This window comes from Xenopus laevis, chromosome 3L (genome assembly GCF_017654675.1).
Source record: "Xenopus laevis strain J_2021 chromosome 3L, Xenopus_laevis_v10.1, whole genome shotgun sequence".
In the NCBI taxonomy this organism is placed as follows: Eukaryota; Metazoa; Chordata; class Amphibia; order Anura; family Pipidae; genus Xenopus; species Xenopus laevis.
Window position 1 is genome coordinate 3731170 of NC_054375.1, and position 22734 is coordinate 3753903.

Sequence of the window (22734 nt, forward strand, 5' to 3'; positions counted from 1 at the left end):
AGCAGGGGTGGTACTGGATATAGAATATCATCCTCTGGTTGGGGCTCGTGTAAAAGAACAGGGGCTCTACCATCTGGCCAAAAAATGCCATTGCTCCAACACATCTCAGGTCTGTTTGTATTTGCTAAGGGGAGGGTTAAAGCAGAGGTCGGAGGGGTTCGGGAGGGGTCAGAGGGGGTCAGGAGGGTTCGGAAGGAGTTGGGAGGGGTCCGGGAGGGGGGGTTGGGAGGGGTCCGGGAGGGGGGGTTGGGAGGGGTCCGGGAGGGGGGTTGGGAGGGGTCGGGGAGGTTGTTGGAGTGGGTCGGAGGGGTCAGCGTCCAATTTGGGTGCGCCGGCGTCAAATCCGGTGCACCACATTCATTGTTCATCAGCCCAGTTCAGGACTGTCTCTTTAATGACATGAAAGCACAGGCAGCACAGCGCTCGTTCAATGACTTAGAGTAATTGGGAAAGTCTCTTGGAGGCCAAATGTCACTAGAATCTCAGTGACGCCAACGAGACAACGAGCAGAATTCAGCAGCCATACAAACTCCATACAACAGGGGGAAAACCAAAACGTTTAATATGCCTGGCCAATCAGGAGCGGTGTGTGTTGTTGCCATGTAACACGCCACAAATTCCTGTGATCATAATGGAAAATTCTGTTGAACCATGCATTAGCCAGAAAGGATAACAAAGGGCCTAAGTGGCAGATTAAGGGGAACTATTCACTTATAATAAGGGTTTAAACTGTAGTGTCCTAAAATTTAGGGGTAACTTCTCTACTTACACTACTGTCCCACCCACTACCCTCCAGTCTCCCCGATTTTTGCCACCCAGCAACAGGCTCTGCCGCATCACTTGAGGTTGCCTGGCAATAACTGGGCTAGCAGCCTTGGAAGGCAGAAGGGGGTTCAGGTTTTGGGCTGAGGTCTAGAGAAAAGAAAGAATGGGGAAGATATATATATATATATATATATATATAATAAATGAGGGTGTGGATCCATGTTGGAGTAGAAGTACCACCAGTTTGCCCAGGACATGCGGAGAAACCAACAAGGAGAATGATGATCCGAGAATGTAAGAGAAGCCTGGGATTGGTCTAGGGAAACCCCAATATGGTAGGAGCTTGATTGGTTGTTAAATTAAAGCTGAACTAAGAACCAGGCTACTTATTATGTGTAAGGTTCTGTGCCAGCCTAAGAACAACGACCCTTTAGCAGTAAAGATCTGTGTCTCCAAAGATGCCCCAGTAGCTCCCCATCTTCTTTTCTGCTGATTCACTGCACATGCTCTGTGCTACTGTCACTTACTGAGCTTAGGGACCCACTCACAATATACAGTATATATACTAGGGATGCACTGAATCCAGGATACGGTTCGGAATTTGGCGAGGCTTTTATCAGCAGGATTCGGATTCAGCCGAATCCTTGCGCCTGGCCGAACTGAATCCGAATCCTAATTTGCATACGCAAATCAGGGCCCGGGAAGGGAAATCACGTGACTTTTCGTCAGAAAACAAGGAAGTGAAATTTTTTTTCCACTGTAGCTTTCCCACCCCTAATTTGCAGATGCAAATTAGGATTCAGTTCGATATTCAACTGTAATCTTTCATGGGGGATTCGGATGAATCGCAAATAGTGGATTTGGTGCATCCCTAAAATATACAATATAACTGTCAGGCTCTGCTGGGTTTCAAGCCACGGACCCTTGGGTTTCTGGCTCGATGCTTTAACCACTGGGCAAGGCTGTAGGGTTGCTGACTATATGTTACATGGCCTTTGCAGCCCTAGCCCAGCAGCAGCCTGATTGGTTTGCAGTCAGCCAATCAGGGCTGACTCTGATCTATTTAAGGCCAGCCCTCCAAACACTTCTTGCCCGAGCATTGGTTCCTATACTAGAAGTATGGCATTATCCCTAGCTAAAGGTTCCTGCTCTAGTGTCCTTTCCTTGTCTGAACCCTTCCCTGTCTTGTCCTGACTTTCTCTGAACCTTGTCTTGTTTACCTTGCCTTGATTTGCACATATGCCTGTTCCAACTCTTGTACAAGTCCTGCTTTGACGGTGATCTTTCCTTGCCTTGACCTTGGCCTGCCCTACTTTCCTTGCTATTCTGAATCTTGCTCTGCTCCTCATGCCAAACCTGACTTTGCCTTGACCTTACCTTGCACCTATCTCTCCTTCTCCTGTCTGAATCTTGTCCGCCTATCCTGATCCTTATCTTTTCCTTTCCTGCTATCAAATCCTCCAGGTCTCCTACTCCCGATCTCAAGTCTTCTCCCTTTCTACGCCCACACTGTCCTGTCCTATCCTTCCAGTCTGCTCCTGTCTCCTGATCTAGACACCAGTGCAGCCTGCATCAGAATTGATTCATAACCAGCCCTGTCGCATCAGCTTCTAAGGCAGATAAACTTCACTTTCTGCTGGATGATTTCCCCCGACCCCTAAGCTCAGCTTCTCAGCAGCATCCCACTGAGCATGTGCAGTGCCACTGACTCACCAAACAAGATCCAAGATGGAGAGCTGCTGGGGCAACTGGATCATTACTGATATAGGGCTGCGGCACCTCTGGGCTGGGACAGTAAGTTGTATATTTCCCTGTTTATTTGAAATCTGCATGGAGGGTGGCACAGAATGCTGATAATATTCTGATTTCTGATTTGTTATGCACACAACGGCCATTCTAAGCAGCGCATTCAAATCGCAGAAAATAAAAGAGAATCCGTTAGCGTCCCATTGTTATCCTGGAGAATGGCGAGTGATTTCGCTTTTGTGTGAAGCAGACGGTGCAGATTTTTTGGGAGGGAAGATAATTAATCCCATAACAGCAGAGTCTTTATAAATATTTCTCCAGACCCCGATGGTGCTGGTATTGTTCCCTCACTTGGAGCCATCAATCAAACGTCTCGGATATAAAAATGGCTCCGCGTCGCCTTCGAACGATGGCACAATCATGCCCCTCCCTGTGAATTCTCCACACAGGCACGTTATCAAACAGGCTCCAGCGAAATCACGTGTTTCTGGGGGTGGGTAAGTCGATCACTATGGGGGGATTTACCGGCTGGTAGTTCACAGTGCACACGGAAGAGTTCACGTAGGTGGTCGTTCCATCCGCCATTACTCCGTAGCCTGCAAAACAAGACTCTAGACTGTCAGCTCTTGTGAGCACCTTGCTCAGTTATTAAACATGATTTGCCAATGGTTTCTAACAACAGACTGGGCTTACCGGGGTCCTCAGGGACCCTAACACGTGGAGTCCACCATCGAGATAGGATGTTATTAGGGTAAAACACCTGCCAAGGCCGGGGCCGGTATTACAAATTAACTGGCAATGTAGTTGCCGGTAAATTTGTAATACCCTCAACTGGAAACTTACTTTTTTTCTGTCTTCTGCCTATTGCGCGACTTGGCTCCACCCCTTTTGCATCATGGCCCGCCCCTTTTTTCCCGACCCCACCACTGGCCGGTAAAAAGTTTCTGAAAAGGTGGTGACCCTAGATGTTAAAGAGGCCTATGGTGTAAATAAGCCCAAGCCAATGACATTGTCCTAAACACGAGACCACCCAGAGAGTCTATGGGGCAAATTCACTAAGCGCCGAAGCGCCTAACGCTAGCGTTGGGCATTTTCGTTACTTCGCAAATTCACTAACGAACGCTGGCGTACATTCACTAGTGTTACTTCGCACCCTTACGCCTGGCGAATTTGCGCAAAGGACGTAACTACGCAAATTCACTAATGCACGCATTGTACTGAACGCTACCTTTTACGCTAGACTTCCTTCGCCACCTCAGACCAGGCGAATCGCAATAGAGTAGATAGGGATTGCTTCCAAAAAAGTTCAAATTTTTTCTAAGTCCCAAAAAACGCTGGCGTTTTTTCTATATTATGGGTGATAGGCTGAAAAAGATCGAAAAATTTTTTGGGGCTCCCCTCCTTCCCCCCTACATTTCCTGACTCATGGCAACTTAACTATACAGTGGGCACATGTGTAGGGCAAAATAAAATTTTATTTGATGTTTTGAAGGTTTCCCAGGCATTTGTAGTGCTGATACGTATTCCTCCATTGAAATTTTAATTTGGCGCCATATGCAAATTAACCATCACTAGCGTAATTTCGATTCGCTTAGCGAATCAACGCTAGCGCAACTTCACAACCTTACGCTACCCCTGAGCGCAACTTCGGATTTTAGTGAATTTGCGGAGCGCTGGCGAAACTACGCCTGGCAAAGTGTGGCGAAGTGCGGGGAAGTTACGCCTGGCACAACCACGAATCTTAGTGAATTTGCCCCTATATCTCTCCAATCCTGGCTGCAAATTGTAGGGATGCACCAAATTCACTTTTTGGGATTCGGCCAAATCCCCAAATCCTTCATGAAAGATTTGGGCAAATACTGAACCAAATCCGAATCCGAATCCTAATTTGCATATTTGGCCAAAACAAGGGAAACATTTGCATATGCAAATTAGGGGTGGGAAAGGAAAAGGTGGGGAAAAGATTTTTTACTTCCTTATTATGTGACAAAAAGTCACGTGATGTCCCTTCTCACACCTAATTTACATATGCAAATTAGGATCCGGATTCAGTTCGACCGGGCAGATGGATTCGGCCGAATCTGAATCCTGCTTAAAAAACGCCGAATCCTGGCGAAATCCCGAACCGAATCCTGAATTTGGTGCATCCCTAGCAAATTGTATCTTTTTTTACCAGGATAACCAAATCCTTGGAGAACCCTGGGCACCTTATGACGGGTACAAGGCATTACCTTCATGAATATGACCAAATACATGGAGCCGGGGCTGTATCCTCCGCTGGACTGTATTGAGCAATTCCACACAGCCGACTCGCTGCAGTTTCTTGGGGACCCAGTCTAAGAACCCTGAAAGCGAGATGAGGGCACCCATGAGTATCAACCATGCTATATTCAGTTAGAGAGATCCTCCTGGCCAAGAAAAGGTAAAGGATAAGTAAACCTTAAAAATAAATGAATGTAAAATTGATGAGGGGGCTACTCTAAGCACTTTTGTAATTCACATTCATTATTTATTTAATTTTTAATTCCAAGATATTAAGGGATACATGTGCTGTTAATATGAATGAATTTTGTAACAACAGCGCCACCTGCTGGTCATTTTCCCACCAGTCTGACCAGCAAGTAGTCAAGGAAGTTGTCAGGAGAAAGAAAGAGGCTGATGTTCTTCTGCTTAGGAAAGATGTGAGAAAGGTTTCTAATTTTATTCCTAAGCAGAAGAACATCAGCCTCTTTCTTTCTCCTGACAACTTCCTTGACTACTTGCTGGTCAGACTGGTGGGAAACTGACCAGCAGGTGGCGCTGTTGTAACACAATTCATTCATATTAACAGTACATGTATCTCTTAATATCTTGGAATAAAAAATTAAATAAATAATGAATGTACATTGCAAAAGTGCTTAGAATAGCCCCCTCATCAGTTTTACATTCACTTATTTTTAAGGTTTACTTTAAGCAGAGGAGTTTGAGTTCGGTACAGGAGTGATGGGAGCTGCTCTATACAATGAATGTTTATTGGTGCCTCTCCATTCTTTATTATGTGCTTCCAAAGCAGCTGCCGGATTAGAACTGGAACACACAGGCCTCGTATCTGAGCCCGGAACCCCCATGCTTTATTTAGCAGCATATAGTGAATATGAGACTGGTTATTTACCTAGCGGGGGTCCGTGGGTGATGAGGATGTCGGTGGCATCGGGTATGAGGTTCCACTTGTCTAACAGGGCCTGACCCCGGGGCAAGTTAAATCCCCAGCCGTAGAACCAAGGCTGCCTGTGAATGGAGATAAAGCATATATAGAATATATAGAATATATAGAATATAGCAGCACATATATAGAATATATAGAATATATAGAATATATAGAATATAGCAGCACATTATACAAACAAGCACATAGAGAGAGAACCATATAAACATAATACAATGGGGATGCAATTGTATGTTGTTCCGTGCAGTGGTTAGGAGTATAATGATATACTATAGAATGTGCAGGAGCAGGAGCCTATAGCAATACATAATGTCCTGCCCAGTGCAAAGCTCATGTTACTGATGATGATGAGACTGACAGTTGGAGTGCAAGTGCCATTCGCAACAGCGCTGGGAGTTCTACAGAGGAGACTTACATGTCTATTGTACACGTTACTGTATTTATAAACAGGAAAAATATGGATTTTTTTGGGACTGATACTCTTTTATTTATAACTGTCTGACACATACGCCCTGGTATCACCCATACGGAGCAGCAATATATAAATTACTTTTCCTTGAAGGGAGGTCCACTGGCAATGAACATGCTCCATGTAATGCTTCTAAAACACAAGGATACAAGAGCATGCTCCATGTAATTACTCTAGAACACAAGGATACAAGAGCATGCTCCATTTAATGACTCAAGAGCACAAGGATACAATGAGCATGCTCCATGTAATGACTCCAGAACACAAGGATACATCATGCATGCTCCATGTAATGCATCTAGAACACAAGGATACAATGAGCATGCTCCATATAATGACTCTAGAACACAAGGATACAATGAGTATGCTCCATATAATGACTCTAGAACACAAGGATACAATGAGCATGCTCCATGTAATGCCTCTAGAACACAAGGATACAATGAGCATGCTCCATGTAATGCCTCTAGAACACAAGGATACATCATGCATGCTCCATGTAATGCATCTAGAACACAAGGATACAATGAGCATGATCAATTTAATGACTCTAGAGCACAAGGATACAAGAGCATGCTCCATTTAATGACTCAAGAGCACAAGGATACAATGAGCATGCTCCATGTAATGACTCCAGAACACAAGGATACATCATGCATGCTCCATGTAATGCATCTAGAACACAAGGATACAATGAGCATGCTCCATACAATGACTCTAGAACACAATGATACAATGAGCATGATCCATGTAATGCCTCTAGAACACAAAGATACAATGAGCATACTCCATATAATGACTCTAGAGCACAATGATACAATGAACATGCTCCATGTAATGCCTCTAGAACACAAGGATACATCAAGCATGCCCCATGTCATGCATCTAGAACACACAGATACAATGAGCATGATCAATTTAATGACTCTAGAGCACAAGGATACAGTGAGCATGCCCCATGTAATGCATCTAGAACACAAGGATACAATGAGCATGCTCCATGTAATGGCTCTAGAACACAAGGATACAATGAGCATGTTCCATTTAATGACTCTAGAACACAAGGAAACATCAAGCATGCTCCATGTAATGCATTTAGAACACAGGGATACAATGAGCATGCTCCATGTAATGACTCTAGAGCGTAAAGAATGAATCTAGAACATGAGGACAACCTGAACGTGTTCAATGTAAATAATCTAGACCATAATGATATAATGTACATGATCCATTTAGTGAGCCTACAACACAAGGACACACTGAACATGTTCAATCTAATGAATCTAGAATACAATCATATAATGTACATGCTCTATATACTGAATCTAGAACATGAGGAAATCCTGAACATGCTCCATGTAATTAATCTTGAACACAATGATATATTGTACATGATCCATATACTGAATCTAGAACACGAGGACATCCTGAACATGCTCCATGTGAATCTAGAAGACAATGATATAATGTACATGCTCCATGTAATGAATCTATAACGTAATGATATAATGCACATTCTCCATGTAATGAATCTAGAACACAAGGACACACTGAGCATGCTCCTTGAAGTTGACGTGTTATCTGCATTTCTCTGATTTTTAGTAATTGAGGAAACCCCTTGATGTATTTGGCCATTAATGAAGGCACCATTGCTGACCAATTTTGGGTTTAATCTGACCAATTTCAGATTCTTCATCTGTGAGGGCACAATGGCCTCTATGTAACTTGAGCCGGAGCAAGTTGAGGAACGGCATTTGCACAACTAACTGCCGATTGTGAGTTTGCTCCAGATGATATCAGGTAACTATCGGAACACATTTCATACAGAACCATCGTTTCCCTGGCAACCATTGAAAATCTTTCTTCCCTGAAACAGATTTCTCATTTAGCCGAAAATTAGAATGCAGAAAAAATAAACTCATGGGGGGAAAATTAATTCAAACTACTGAATCTACGGTATAGAATGAATCTACGGTTTAGGTGACCCCCATTTGAAAGCTGGAAAGAGTTATAAAATGGCTCATTCTAAGCAACTTTTCAGTTGGTCTTCCTTATTCATTTGTTATAGTTTTTGAATTATTTGCCTTCTTCTTCTGATTCTTTCCAGCTTTCAAACGGGGGTCACTGACCCCATCTAAAAAACAAATCCTCTGTAAGGCTACACATTTATTGTTATTCCTCATCTTTCTATTCAGGCCTCTCCTATTCATATTCCAGTCTCTTATTCAAATCAATGCATGGTTGCTAGGGGAATTTGGACCCTAGCAACCAGATGGCTGAAATTGCAAACTGGAGAGCTGCTGAATAAAAAGCTAAATAAGTCAAAAACCACAAATGAAAAATGAAAACCAAAAGCAAATTGTCTCAGAATATCCCTCTCTACATCATACTAACAGTTAATTTAAAGGTGAACAAACCCTTAAGTCTACTAGAAAAACATATAACTTCTAGGTATGGAGATCCAAATTAGAGAAAGATCCATTATCCAGAAAGCCCCAGATTCTGAGTATTCTGGATAACAGATCCCATACCTGTACTTGATCCCAACTAAGATATAATTAATCCTTATTGGAAGCAAAACCAGCCTATTGGGTTTAATTCAAATGTATACGATTTTCTAGTAGCCTTAAGGTATGAAGATCCAAATTACGAAAAGATCCATTATTCTGGATAACAGGTCCCATACCTGTAATAATAAAACAGTAGCTCGTACTTGATCCTAACTAAGATATAATTAATCCTTATTGGAGGCAAATGCAGCCTATTGGGTTTATTTCATGTTTATATGGATTTTCTAGTAGACTTAAGGGATGAAGATCCAAATTATGGAAAGATCCCTTATCCGTAAAACACCAGGTCCCGAGCATTCTGGATAACAGGTCCCATACCTGTAGTAGGATGACAAACTTTCCCCCCAATTTTCCCTACAAAGCTTGTCCCATGTCAGTGATATCCAACCTGCAGCCCCTGTCTTTTCTGTGCCCTGAATCTACAAACAGAATGGCACTTCTGTAGTTCTTTTGTCTATCTGCCAGCTCTATCTGCCAGCTCTATCTGTCAGCTCTATCTGCCAGCTCTGTTGCATTAAATGATAAGATCTCTAGCTGTTGGTGAAACCCTGCTAGAGTACAAAGTCCTGGGTGAAGCTACACAAGGTCCCCTTTCAACGGCTGATATTTCAGCACCCTGGTCAGCACCCATGTCTCATTCAGGACCTGGGACAGCAGCCTGACACCCTAGTGGAGAAACTGAAGTTAAAGGGGAACTATCATGAAAATGAAAATTTAATATAAGCTTCCTCATACTGAAATAAGAAACTTTGTAAATTCAATCAATGAAATATTCTGTATCGTTTCCGAAATAATCAAGTTTATCTTCACTATTCCTCTCTCAGCATCTGTTTCTCTTCATTCTCTCTTCATGCAGCAGTTGGGTGTCAGATATTCACTGACAGTTAGATCCAATATATCTTATAGGGGGTCCTTTACTAGCAGATGTATTAGAGCTCACTCAAATAACTGATTCCAGTACAAACAAAATAACTGCCTTTTGCACAAATTCTGCATGTAGAGAGACATGATGTCTGGTGAGTTTAATAGAGTGACCTCTAATACATCTTCTAGGCAAAAGGAGCCTCCCTATAAGATATATTGGATCATTCATCTGACACCCAACTGCTGCATGAGGAAATAATGAAGAGAAACAGATGCTGAGAGAGGAATAGTGAAGATAAACGTCATTATTTCAGAAACGGTACAGAATTTGTAATTGATTGTATTTAGAAATTTCAGTATGCTTATTAAAATTTTCATTTTCGCGATAGTTCCCCTTTAAAAGGTGGCCATACACGGGCAGATTAAAGGTCCTTTAGACCAATTCGGCAGTTTATCTGCTCATGTGTGGGGGCGTCCGACGGGTCTCCCTGATTGACATCTGGTAAAAAATCAGCCTGATATCGATTGGGCAGGTTGGATATTTCCCGTGATCAAGGACTTCATTGGATAGTTGATGCGATCCTACGACTCGTCGGCACCCATTTCCTTCGTATAATCCGAACATTTGGCCCTAGGACCACACATTCGGCCCTAGGGCCAAACATTCGGAATAACCTGATATCTCCCTGCCGTTGGTCAGCACATCGGGGAATAATCCGCTTGTTTATGATTCTATCTGTCACTGCTCATTCTATCCATTATCATTCTATCCATTATCATTCTATCCATTATCATTCTATCCATTATCATTCTATCCATTATCATTCTATCCATTATCATTCTATCCATTATCATTCTATCCATTATCATTCTATCCATTATCATTCTATCCATTATCATTCTATCCATTATCATTCTATCCATTATCAATCTATCTGTATCTTTCTATCCATAAACAAAGGCTACAGCTTTATTTGCCAAAAGGGATAAAGTTCTGATATGAACATTGTGATGGTATAAAGAATATCTCCCAGCAGCACCTTCTCTGGTACAGTCCTTACATATTAATATATTTGTATTTACAGGGCCATATTAATAATTGGTGTAAGCTAATGAATCACAACTATTCGGGGTCTGGAAACAGAGATGGGGTTGAACCTTGTTAGGGCAGAGACAGAGCGAAGATTCGAGGAGAATTAGTCGCCCGGAGACTAATCGTCTCTTTTTCGGGCGAACTAACGAAGCACTCTGAGTGCCACCCCGCCATTGATTTAGATACGAACCGGCAGGATGGCACTCGGAGTGCTTCGTTTTCCGAAGTCGCCCAAAGTTTCCTTGTGAGACAACTTGGGACGACTTTGGGAAATGAAGCGCTTTGAGTGCCATCCCGCGGGCGATTTAGATTCTAGCCAGCGGGAAGGCTTTTCATGGAGATTAGTCGCCCGAAGAAGAGGCACTTAGTCGGAGGGCGACTAAATCTCCCAGAATCGTCGCGTCTGTCTCTGCCCTTAGCCTCACTAGTGCCGCTATCTTTTTCTTAATTCTTAAGTATTGCCGGAGGAGCTATCCTTGGAACCGCTGAGCACCGTGTGGTGCTCAGCGGTACAGGCTGATACATTAGATAGGTACAAGGAAGGGTCGGATGCTTTATTCACCAGTAGCTCCTCCCAGCACACAGGAGGGAGCCAATGAGATTAGAGGAGGGAAAGGGGTGTTACAGGGAGAGGTGGGAAGTGAATCAGTGGTACAGGCTGATACATTAGATAGGTACAAGGAAGGGTCGGATGCTTTATTCACCAGTAGCTCCTCCCAGCAGACAGGAGGGAGCCAATGAGATTAGAGGAGGGAAAGGGGTGTTACAGGGAGAGCTGGGAAGTGAATCAGTGGTACAGGCTGATACATTAGATAGGTACAAGGAAGGGTCGGATGCTTTATTCACCAGTAGCTCCTCCCAGCAGACAGGAGGGAGCCAATGAGATTAGAGGAGGGAAAGGGGTGTTACAGGGAGAGGTGGGAAGTGAATCAGTGGTACAGGCTGATACATTAGATAGGTACAAGGAAGGGTCGGATGCTTTATTCACCAGTAGCTCCTCCCAGCAGACAGGAGGGAGCCAATGAGATTAGAGGAGGGAAAGGGGTGTTACAGGGAGAGCTGGGAAGTGAATCAGGGGTACAGGCTGATACATTAGATAGGTATAAGAAGGGATCAAGCACTTTTTAATCAAACACAAGGAACGAGTGCATTCGCCTGTTCTACGTTTTCATCCAACATTCCTGTGCCGTTTTGTTAATGACATGACAAGCAATTCTTTCATGACAATTCCTGTAAAATAGCAGCCTAAATCCGAGTCTTCTTTTTCATCGTTTAAGGTGACAGATCTCGAAGCTTCGCGGTTGCGCTTTATATACCCTGCAGGCGCCGGCGCTGAGTTATTGTTTGGGTCTTTGAATTACACGTCTATACTGGGCTGACAAACGACCCGCTGTTCTGTAACGAGTGTAATGAGTCTCAGAATGTTTCAGCTGCGAAACCCCATAATAAAATATTCATTGGAAACTAGGGATGCACCGAATCTACTATTTTGGATTCGGCCGAATCCCCGAATCCTTGGTGAAAGATTCGGCCGAATACCGAACCGAATCCGAATCTTAATTTGCATATGCAAATTAGCGACAGAAAAGGAAAGAGTGGAAAAAATTCTTCTTTTGTGACGAAAAGTCACGCGATTTCCCTACCCGCCCCTAATTTACATATGCAAATTAAGATTCGGATTCGGTTCGGTCAGGCACAAGGATCCGGCCGAATCCGAATCCTGTTCAAGAAGGCCGAATCCTGGCCGAATCCCGGACCGAATCCTGGATTCGGTGCATCCCTATTGGAAACACAATCAGAGATATTCATTTGTATAAAATGTGCCATTTATATGAAGCCTCTCAAATGAGTTGCACCCCAGGAAGTATTGTTACATCACTAGCGATGGAGGAATTTGGGGCGTTTCGCTTCGCAGAAAAATTTGCGAATTTCCAGCGAAATTCTCAAAACAGTGCTGACGAAAATGCTGGCGTCCATTTTTTTTTGACGCCAGTGAATTTTCGCTATCATATTTTCGCAGCGGTTACGAATTCGCGCCTGGCGAATAAATTCGCCCATCACTATACATCACATAAAACATCCGTGTGGGATGCGGCATAAAATTCCGTTTTTTTTTAAATATGTTTGCTTACCACGGGGAGCCGTATATTCGGAAACCCCTAACGGTAACTTCGGAGTCTTGCAGATAAATGCAGTTGGTTAGCAGGGACTGGACGTTTTCATAATTCTCCGGCTTTAGCTTCGACGCGGAAGGGAAATAATAAAAGTCTTGTTTAATCAGGTCGGCCATGAACTCGCGGTCAAACGTCAGTTCGTGATTTCCGGCGATGACAATCTTATACTCATACGGAAGGCTTCCTATAGGGACCAGAGGGATAATACGTTATTCCTGCAGTATTATTGTGTTATTGGGGGTCAACATATATAGTCAGGGTCAGACTGGCTCAGCGGGACACAGGGAAACGGAGAATAGGGAGCTCGGATTTTCGAGATTTATCATACTCTGGCCCTTTAAAGGGGTGGTTCACCTTTAAAGTAACTTTTATTATGTTATAGAAGGACCAATTCTAAGCAACTTTTCAATTGGTTATCATTATTCATTTTTTATGTTTTTATAGTTATTTGTCTTTTTCTTCTGATTCTTTGCAGCTGTCAAATGGGCGTCGCGGTCCCCTTTTAAAAAAACGAATGATCTGTAAGGCCACCAATGTATTGTTCTTGCCTCTCCTATTTCAGTCTCTTATTCAAATCAATGGTTGCTAGGGGAATTTGGGCCCTAGTTACCAGATTGCTCAAAATGCAAATTGAAGAGCCGCTGAATAAAAAGCGAAATAACTCAAAAAACTTCAATAATAAAAAAAATTAGCAAATTATCTCAGTGGTGAACAACCCCTTTAAAGGATCTTCATACTTTTACCATATACACATTAAATGAACCCAATAGGCTGGTTTTGCCTCCAATAAGGATTAATTATATCTTAGTTGGGATCAAGTACAAGCGACTGTTTTATTATTACAGATATGGGACCTGTTATCCAGAATGCTCGGGACCTGGGGTTTTCTGGATAATGGATCTTTCCATAATTTGGATCTTCATACCTTAAGTCTACTAGAAAACCATATAAACATGAAATAAAGCCAATAGGCTGGTTTTGCCTCCAATAAGGATTAATTATATCTTGGTTGGGATCAAGTACAAACTACTGTTTTATTATTACAGATATGGGACCTGTTATCCAGAATGCTTGGGACCTGGGGTTTTCTGGATAATGGATCTTTCCATAATTTGGATCTTCATACCTTAAGTCTACTAGAAAACCATATAAACATTAAATAAAGCCAATAGGCTGGTTTTGCCTCCAATAAGGATTAATTATATCTTAGTTGGGATCAAGTACAGGTATGGGACCTGTTATCCAGAATGCTTAGGACCTGGGGTTTTCTGGATAATGGATATTTCTGTAATTTGGATTTCCATACCTTAAGTCTACTAGAAAACCATATAAACATGAAATAAACCCAATAGGCTGGTTTTGCTTCCAATAAGGATTAATTATATCTTAGTTGGGATCAAGTACAAGCGACTGTTAAAAATTTAAATTATCGGATAAAAGCTGATTTTGCTTCCAGTAAGGATTAATTATATCTTAGTACAAGCGACTGTTTTATCATTACACAGAAAAAGGAAATCATTTTTAAAAACTTGGATAAAATGGAGTCTATGGGAGACAGCCTTTCCGTAATTCTGGATAACGGGTTTCCGGATAATGGATCCCATACCAAGTGTCTGCGAAAATTAGTTTTTCACCATTTTTTCGGATTTTTTATCTGATTTTCATGATTTTTTCAGATTTTTGATCCGAAAACTCAGATTTGTGCCCGAAAACTGCGCGGTATTGCACGAAACCCAGCGCACGTCAAAAAATCATCGGGACTTCTCCCATTGACTTATACGCAACCTCGACAGGTCTGAGATGCCGGATTTTCAGATTCGGACTTTTCCATCTTCGGGGTTTGATAAATTCCGAAAAATTTGTGATTTCAGATTTGATAAAAAAAAATAAAAAAGTCATATTTTTTTGTGATTTTTGCATTCGGAGTTTAGTTAATAACCCCCAATGTGTCAATGGGAGTCCCACCCATCATCCTACAATAATACAGAATAAAGGGGGTCTCTCTCTTTAAAGGATGTTCTTCTGCTTAGGAATAAAATTATAAGCCTTTCTCACATCTTTCCTAAGCAGAAGAACATCAGCCTCTTTCTTTCTCCTGACAACTTCCTTGACTACTTGCTGGTCAGACTGGTGGGAAACTGACCAGCAGGTGGTGCTGTTGTAACAAAATTCATTCATATTAACAGTACATGTATCCCTTAATATCTTGGAATCAAAACAAAATAAATAATGAATATACATTGCAAAAGTGCTTAGAATAGCTCCCTCATCAATTTTACATTCACTTATTTTTAAGGTTTACTTATCCTTTAATGCACTTACCAAGCCAGTCATTAAACTTCTTCACTTCGCTCGGAAGCCCCAGTTCAGTGAAGTCTCCGGCGTGAATTAAGACATCTCCGTATGGCATCTGCAAGAGGTCTGTCCTGGAATGGGTGTCGGAGACACAAACAAAGCGGGTGTAGCCGGGAGGCTTGGGGGCATCGTGGGGCACAGGGTCCACCCTGGAGATTATATAAGAGCAGAAGAACTGCTGAATATTTGGAAAAACTTTCTATTGTACAGATTTGTTAAAAAATATATAAAGTAAGGGCAAAATGTTACACAATAACGAACGCTCAGCCACATCAGAGCAGTTTAATTTCATATACAGATTCCTCCCGCTGAGCGCTATAAATATGCAAGTTCAATAAGTCGCATTCCGTGAGAAATGCGCATTAAGATATTTAGGCGAAAGGCTCATTCACACGTCCTCCCACCACTTGTGATTAGACAAAAAGCTACACATTGGTAGTAATTAGCTCCGCTGGGACCCGTGTGGGGAGAAATGAGCAACAGTTGCAATGGAACGAGGAGAGGTTGGTCCCTGGTTTCACGTTTTTATAACGCTCTTACACACGGGCGGTTTTTCCTGCGCTCCCCTGCGTTGCACTTTCTTCCGTTCAGCCGCAGTTGAGCGCAGGAATAGGAACACTCAATTATTGTGAAGGGGGCTGTACTCAAACAGACGCATGTAAGCGCCAAACGCAGGTGGGAAGCAGCATGTTGCATTTCACCCAAATTCGGCACATACATGCGTACAACCCTCTTCACGATAATTGAGCTGCGCTCCCCTGCGGCTGAACGGAAGAAAGTGCAACGCAGGGGAGCGCAGGAAAAACCGCCCGTGTGTAAGAGGCATCCCTGTCAATGCTAAAATGTTACAGGTGTCGTTCCCCTTTAAATTAACTGTTAGTATGACGTAGAGAGGGATATTCTGAGACAATTTGCAATTGGTTTTCATTTTTTATTATTTGTGGTTTTTGAGTTATTTTGCTTGGCAGTCCGGTTGCCAGGGTCCAATTTCTTCCTCCTCTTTCTATTCAGGCCTCTCCATATTCATATTCCAGTCTCTTATTCAAATCGGTGCCTGGTTGCTAGGGGGATTTGGACCCCAGCAACCAGACGGCTGAAATTGCAAACTGGATATAAAAAGCTAAATAAGTCAAAAACAACAAATAAAAAAAAAAAAAAAAGTTGTCTCGGAATATCACTCTCTACTATCATGCTAAAAAAATTCAATTTTAAGAAAAGTCATACTAAAAAATCCCCATGGAGAAGCTTTGATTGACATCCATATCTTCCCGCCCCTTAGGATCCATCCACCCGAAAGGCTTTCCCTGTTCCAGCCAAGTTCTCCAGCGGATTAAGAAACTCACAATTTAAATTCAGTCGAGTCTCTTGGAGGGGAAACCCCAGATCATAATATAATTGTCGTTAGTTCACTAGGTTTTAATTAGTGTGAGTTTGTGGTATCAGAGGGCTGGGAGCAGCGACAGTTAATTATAACGTGTCTGGGTGAATTAACCTTTTTGCTCTTCTCATTGAAAGAATTCAATAAAAAGTCTCTGTGGGTATTTGAATAATATGTGAGCTGAGCAGGTGATCAGTAAAGTCACTGAGTGTTGTCTCGTTAAACTCTGAACAATGTCCAATCATATCTGATTAATTAACTCACTGCTGTTTTATGCTTCAGCTCTACAGATATGGATCCCTCCTTAATTACAAATGGGACCATAATTATTGGATTACTGATTCTAACAGCGAAAATAGCTAATGATTAGTGCAATGAGATTATCCACAATTACTACGAGTAACTCAACTTATTCATTAAAAATAGCCACTACTATAATTCAGTAATTGATAAAGGAACCATCAGAAACTTTTCCTGCTGAATTGTGCTTAGTACAGGGGAATACCTATGCTGCCATAGTTTTATGGGATCTCTCTGTACAGACTATGAGCAAACTTAGGGACTGTTCCTGCTGAATTGTGCTTAGTACAGGTGATACCTATACTGCCATAGTTTTATGGGATCTCTCTGTACAGACTATGAGCAAACTTAGGGACTGTTCCTGCTGAATTGTGCTTAGTACAGGGGAATACCTATGCTGCCATAGTTTTATGGGATCTCTCTGTACAGACTATGAGCAAACTTAGGGACTGTTCCTGCTGAATTGTGCTTAGTACAGGGAATACCTATGCTGCCATAGTTTTATGGGATCTCTCTGTACAGACTATGAGCAAACTTAGGGACTGTTCCTGCTGAATTGTACTTAGTACAGGGAATACCTATGCTGCCATAGTTTTATGGGATCTCTCTGTACAGACTATGAGCAAACTTAGGGGACTGTTCCTGCTGAATTGTACTTAGTACAGGGAATACCTATGCTGCCATAGTTTTATGGGATCTCTCTGTACAGACTATGAGCAAACTTAGGGACTGTTCCTGCTGAATTGTGCTTAGTACAGGGAATACCTATGCTGCCATAGTTTTATGGGATCTCTCTGTACGGACTATGAGCAAACTTAGGGACTGTTCCTGCTGAATTGTGCTTAGTACAGGGAATACCTATGCTGCCATAGTTTTATGGGATCTCTCTGTACAGACTATGAGCAAACTTAGAGACTGTTCCTGCTGAATTGTGCTTAGTACAGGGGAATACCTATGCTGCCATAGTTTTATGGGATCTCTCTGTACAGACTATGAGCAAACTTAGGGACTGTTCCTGCTGAATTGTGCTTAGTACAGAGGAATACCTATGTGCCATAGTTTTATGGGATCTCTCTGTACAGACTATGAGCAAACTTAGGGACTGTTCCTGCTGAATTGTGCTTAGTACAGGGAATACCTATGCTGCCATAGTTTTATGGGATCTCTCTGTACAGACTATGAGCAAACTTAGGGACTGTTCCTGCTGAATTGTACTTAGTACAGGGAATACCTATGCTGCCATAGTTTTATGGGATCTCTCTGTACAGACTATGAGCAAACTTAGGGGACTGTTCCTGCTGAATTGTACTTAGTACAGGGAATACCTATGCTGCCATAGTTTTATGGGATCTCTCTGTACAGACTATGAGCAAACTTAGGGACTGTTCCTGCTGAATTGTGCTTAGTACAGGGAATACCTATGCTGCCATAGTTTTATGGGATCTCTCTGTACGGACTATGAGCAAACTTAGGGACTGTTCCTGCTGAATTGTGCTTAGTACAGGGAATACCTATGCTGCCATAGTTTTATGGGATCTCTCTGTACAGACTATGAGCAAACTTAGGGACTGTTCCTGCTGAATTGTGCTTAGTACAGGGGAATACCTATGCTGCCATAGTTTTATGGGATCTCTCTGTACGGACTATGAGCAAACTTAGGGACTGTTCCTGCTGAATTGTGCTTAGTACAGGGGAATACCTATGCTGCCATAGTTTTATGGGATCTCTCTGTACTGACTATGAGCAAACTTAGGGGCTGTTCCTGCTCAATTGTGCTTAGTACAAGGGAATACCTATGCTGCCATAGTTTTATGGGATCTCTCTGTACAGACTATGAGCAAACTTAGGGGACTGTTCCTGCTGAATTGTGCTTAGTACAGAGGAATACCTATGCTGCCATAGTTTTATGGGATCTCTCTGTACAGACTATGAGCAAACTTAGGGACTGTTCCTGCTGAATTGTGCTTAGTACAGGGAATACCTATGCTGCCATAGTTTTATGGGATCTCTCTGTACAGACTATGAGCAAACTTAGGGGCTGTTCCTGCTGAATTGTGCTTAGTACACAAACACGCAAGTTGAGAAACGCTTGGAAACAATTTTTGGGAAAACTCAAATTTACCCTCGGAATTTTGATAAATCTGCCCCAAAGTCTGACTCTCTATAGACGAATAGAATTTGTCCTGCTTCCCACTCAACAACTGCACGGCAACCTATCAAGTGCTCCCTACTGAGTCAGGGCATGTTCCAATAAAAATCTTGACTTTTGGGTAAAAAAAAAAGTCATATGATAAATGATGACAAAACTCACTGGGTCTCATTTAAAAACACTGGGCAAATTTGCCCCTGGGTAGTAACCCTTAGCAACCAATCAGTGACTGGCTTTTTTTTTTTAGCTGCCTGCAGTTTGAGCAATGAAAGCAGCCCATTAATTGGTTGCCGTGGGTTACTGCCCATGTGCAAATTTGCCTAGTGTTCATAAATGAGCCCCATTGTCACTGGGGGTCATTTATCAACACTGGGCAAATTTGTCTGTGGTCAGTAACCCACGGCAACCAATCAGATTGCTGCATTTGTTGTTCTGCTTGCAGCTAATCACTGATTGGTTGCTATAGGCAACTGCCCATGGGCAAATTTGCCCAATGTTGATAAATGAGCCCCATTGTCCCTCATAGATGAGTGGTCCCAAGTCAATAAAGGAAAACCAGGGCACTAACTTGGAAAATTAAATTATGCCCAAAAGACTGCACGGGCTGCTGGGGGTTAAAAGTCGATGACAACGGGAGGGCTTCACCCCTGATATAAATACTAAACCTATAATCAAATAAATGTTTTATAGTGAGTTAAAGGGGTGGTTCACCTGTAAATTACATTTTAGAATGTTATAGAATGGCCAATTCTAAGTAACTTTTCAATTGGTCTTCATTATTTATTTTTTTAATTATTTGTCTCTTTCCAGCTTTCAAAGGGAGTCACTGACCCCATCTAAAAAAAAAACAAATGCTCCCGTAAAGCTGCAAATGTATTGTTATTGCTACTTTCTATCACTCGTCTTTCTTTTCATGTCTCTCCTATTCATATTCCGGCCTCTTATTCAAATCAGTGCATGGTTGCTAGGGGAATTTGGACCCTAGCAACCAGACTGCTGAAATGACAAACTGGAGAGCTGCTGAATAAAAAGCTAAATAACTCAAAAACCCCAAATAATAAAAAATGAAAACCAACTGCAAATTGTCTCAGAATATCCCTCTCTACATCATACTAACAGTTAATTTAAAGGTGACCAACCCCTTTAATAATTCCTTCATGTTTTCATCATCGTTACATTTTTAGGCCAAGAGGGTCCCTCTAAGTTTGGGGGGCAGAGCAAATCCCCTCTCTGTTGAAACCAATGTCTGCATCGACTGCTATGATGTCATCATCATGTGTATTTCATCATCAGAGCACTTGCCTTTCACTTTCCTAGGGGTCCCCATTGCTACTACACTATCCTTTCCTTTTAGCCAATCACACGCTGCCATTTAATTTTTTATTCTAAAACAATAAAATCACTAGCCGCATTTATCTACACGGCTTCATATAACCTCCAATAGCAATCATCAGAAAATACGAGATCAAAATAATCCCAAACCATTTCCTTCCGTTTCACCAATATTTCAATTTAATATTTAACAGACTTTGCACTTGTCTATTTGACGCGATTGCTTTTTTTTTTGTTTGTTTTTTTTTCAAAAAAAAAAGAAATAGACAAGAAGAATAAAAAACAAAAAAAGCTGCGGCTATTGGTAGATATTTATGGAATGCAATAAAATTTTTTATTTATTTATTTATTTATTTTGCTGGTTGCCATAAAAATAAGTCTCGAGTTGTCAGGCGATGAATTTCCTCTCTCTACGATTTTTCTGCCTTACAACAAATTTGCCAGACAGCAGCAACCGTCATGCGGAAAAAAAAAGAAGAATTAATTCGGCATAAAATATTATTGTGTTTGATAATATCCATAAAGTGTTCGCAATGAGGAAACGCATAAAAGTGCCAAATAGCCTGTGCGTTTGCGATCGCGGTATTGCCGTTAGTGATATCCCGTTAAAGAGCAGAAATCCTTTGTTATAAAGAAGTGGTGAGATCGGGGAATACAGGGATATGGGAGATAACTCACAGTACAAGTTGATCCAGGGACTGGTCCCATTGCATCTTGGAGTCAAAAATAAATTGGAGTAGGGTCAGGAGGGTTTTTCGCCTTCCTCTGGATCAACTGACAGTTAGGCAGGTTATATATAGACTTAAGGTTGAACTTGATGGACGTGTGTCTTTTTTCCACCATGTTGCTATGTATTTCAGGAGAAACTATATGACAGTTGAGTGGACTGTATATGTCCAGGGCCGCCATTGTGGGCCCCTCCCACACTAGCTCCCAAGCCCCGCCCCAGATCCCACCCACTCCACCCAAGCTCCACTCCATCCCGCCCAAATACCACACAGACATCAGCACTAAAAAATTAACCCACAGACAAGTTATAAAAAACTATTGAAGGTCACGGCCCCCTTATAAGTTAAAAAAAAAACATTGGTGCCAGGGCCCCCCTTACAAGTTAAAAAAAAATTGGGGTCCCGAAAAATATATTTTTTTAAAAAATATTTGTGCCAGGGCCCCCCCTTACAAGTTAAAAAAAATTGGGGCCCCAAAAATTTTTTAAAAAAAAAACATTGGTGTCAGGGGCCTATAGAATATTAAAATATAAGTTAAAAAAAACATTGGTGCCAGGGCCCCCCTTACAAGTTAAAAAAAAATTGGGGCCCCGAAAAATATTTTTTTGAAAAAAATTGGTGCCAGGGCCCCCCTTACAAGTTAAAAAAAATTGGGGCCCCAAAAATTTTTTTTTAAAAAAAAACATTGGTGTCAGGGGCCTATCGAATATTAAAATAATACATTGGTGGCCAGGGGATTAAAAAAAAAAAAAAAATTGGTGTTCACTAGGATTGAACTTGTGGCTTCAAGACTTCAACTTCGCCTCCGCCTTGACTACGGGTCTTTTCGCCGATTCGGGAGTTCGGCTCTTTTCGTTGCTTCGTGTCCTTCGGCACTTCCGCATTTCGGCTGTTCGGGATGGCCGCACGCACGGCTCAGGCGCTCGCAAGGGGGCTCGTTTCAAAACTGCAGCACTGATACTGACTGACTACCCCCTGATGGCGGCCCTGTATATGTCTATATATATATATATATATATATGTTATAAATACACCAGCACACTGTGAATCTATGTCAATAGACTGTGCAGCTCGGATTTATAACAACCCCAGAGACGTGTCCTATACCTCCCACAAATCCCTTTTGTACCTTCACAAGTGGAACTCTGTGGCAAGAGGAATATTAGCACAATACACGGATGGGATCCGTTATCTGGAAACCCGTTTTACGGAAAAGCCGTCTCCCATAGACTCCATTTTATCGAAATAATCCAAATTTTTTAAAAATAATTTTTTTTTCTGTGTAATAATAAAACAGTCGCTTGTACTTGATCCCAACTAAGATATAATTAATCCTTATTGGAGGCAAAACCAGCCTATTGGCTTTATTTCATGTTTATATGATTTTCTAGTAGACTGTGATCCAAATTACGGAAAGATACGTTATCCGGAAAACACCAGGTCCCGAGCATTCTGGATAACAGGTCCCATACCTGTAATTGATCCCAACTAAGATATAATTAATCCTTATTGGAAGCAAAACCAGCCTATTGGGTTTATTTCATGTTTATATGATTTTCTAGCAGACTTAAGGGATGAAGATCTGAATTACAGAAAGATTTGTTAT

At 41.9% G+C, this 22734-nt stretch overlaps 1 protein-coding gene across 1 annotated transcript in view; it reads right to left on the minus strand.

Moving 5' to 3' along the window:
* Positions 1–1510: 1510 nt before the first annotated feature.
* LOC108710556 (metallophosphoesterase domain-containing protein 1) overlaps positions 1511–22734 on the minus strand; it is a 41279-nt gene continuing 20055 nt past the window's right edge. Inside the window, exons 3-7 of the mRNA XM_018251682.2 lie at positions 15209–15390; positions 12845–13070; positions 5663–5778; positions 4743–4856; positions 1511–3107 (exon numbers count right to left, since the gene is read on the minus strand). Of these exons, the coding sequence (XP_018107171.1) occupies positions 2989–3107; positions 4743–4856; positions 5663–5778; positions 12845–13070; positions 15209–15390 (757 nt within the window). The 3' untranslated portion in view covers positions 1511–2988. The remainder of the gene's footprint in view (positions 3108–4742; positions 4857–5662; positions 5779–12844; positions 13071–15208; positions 15391–22734) is intronic.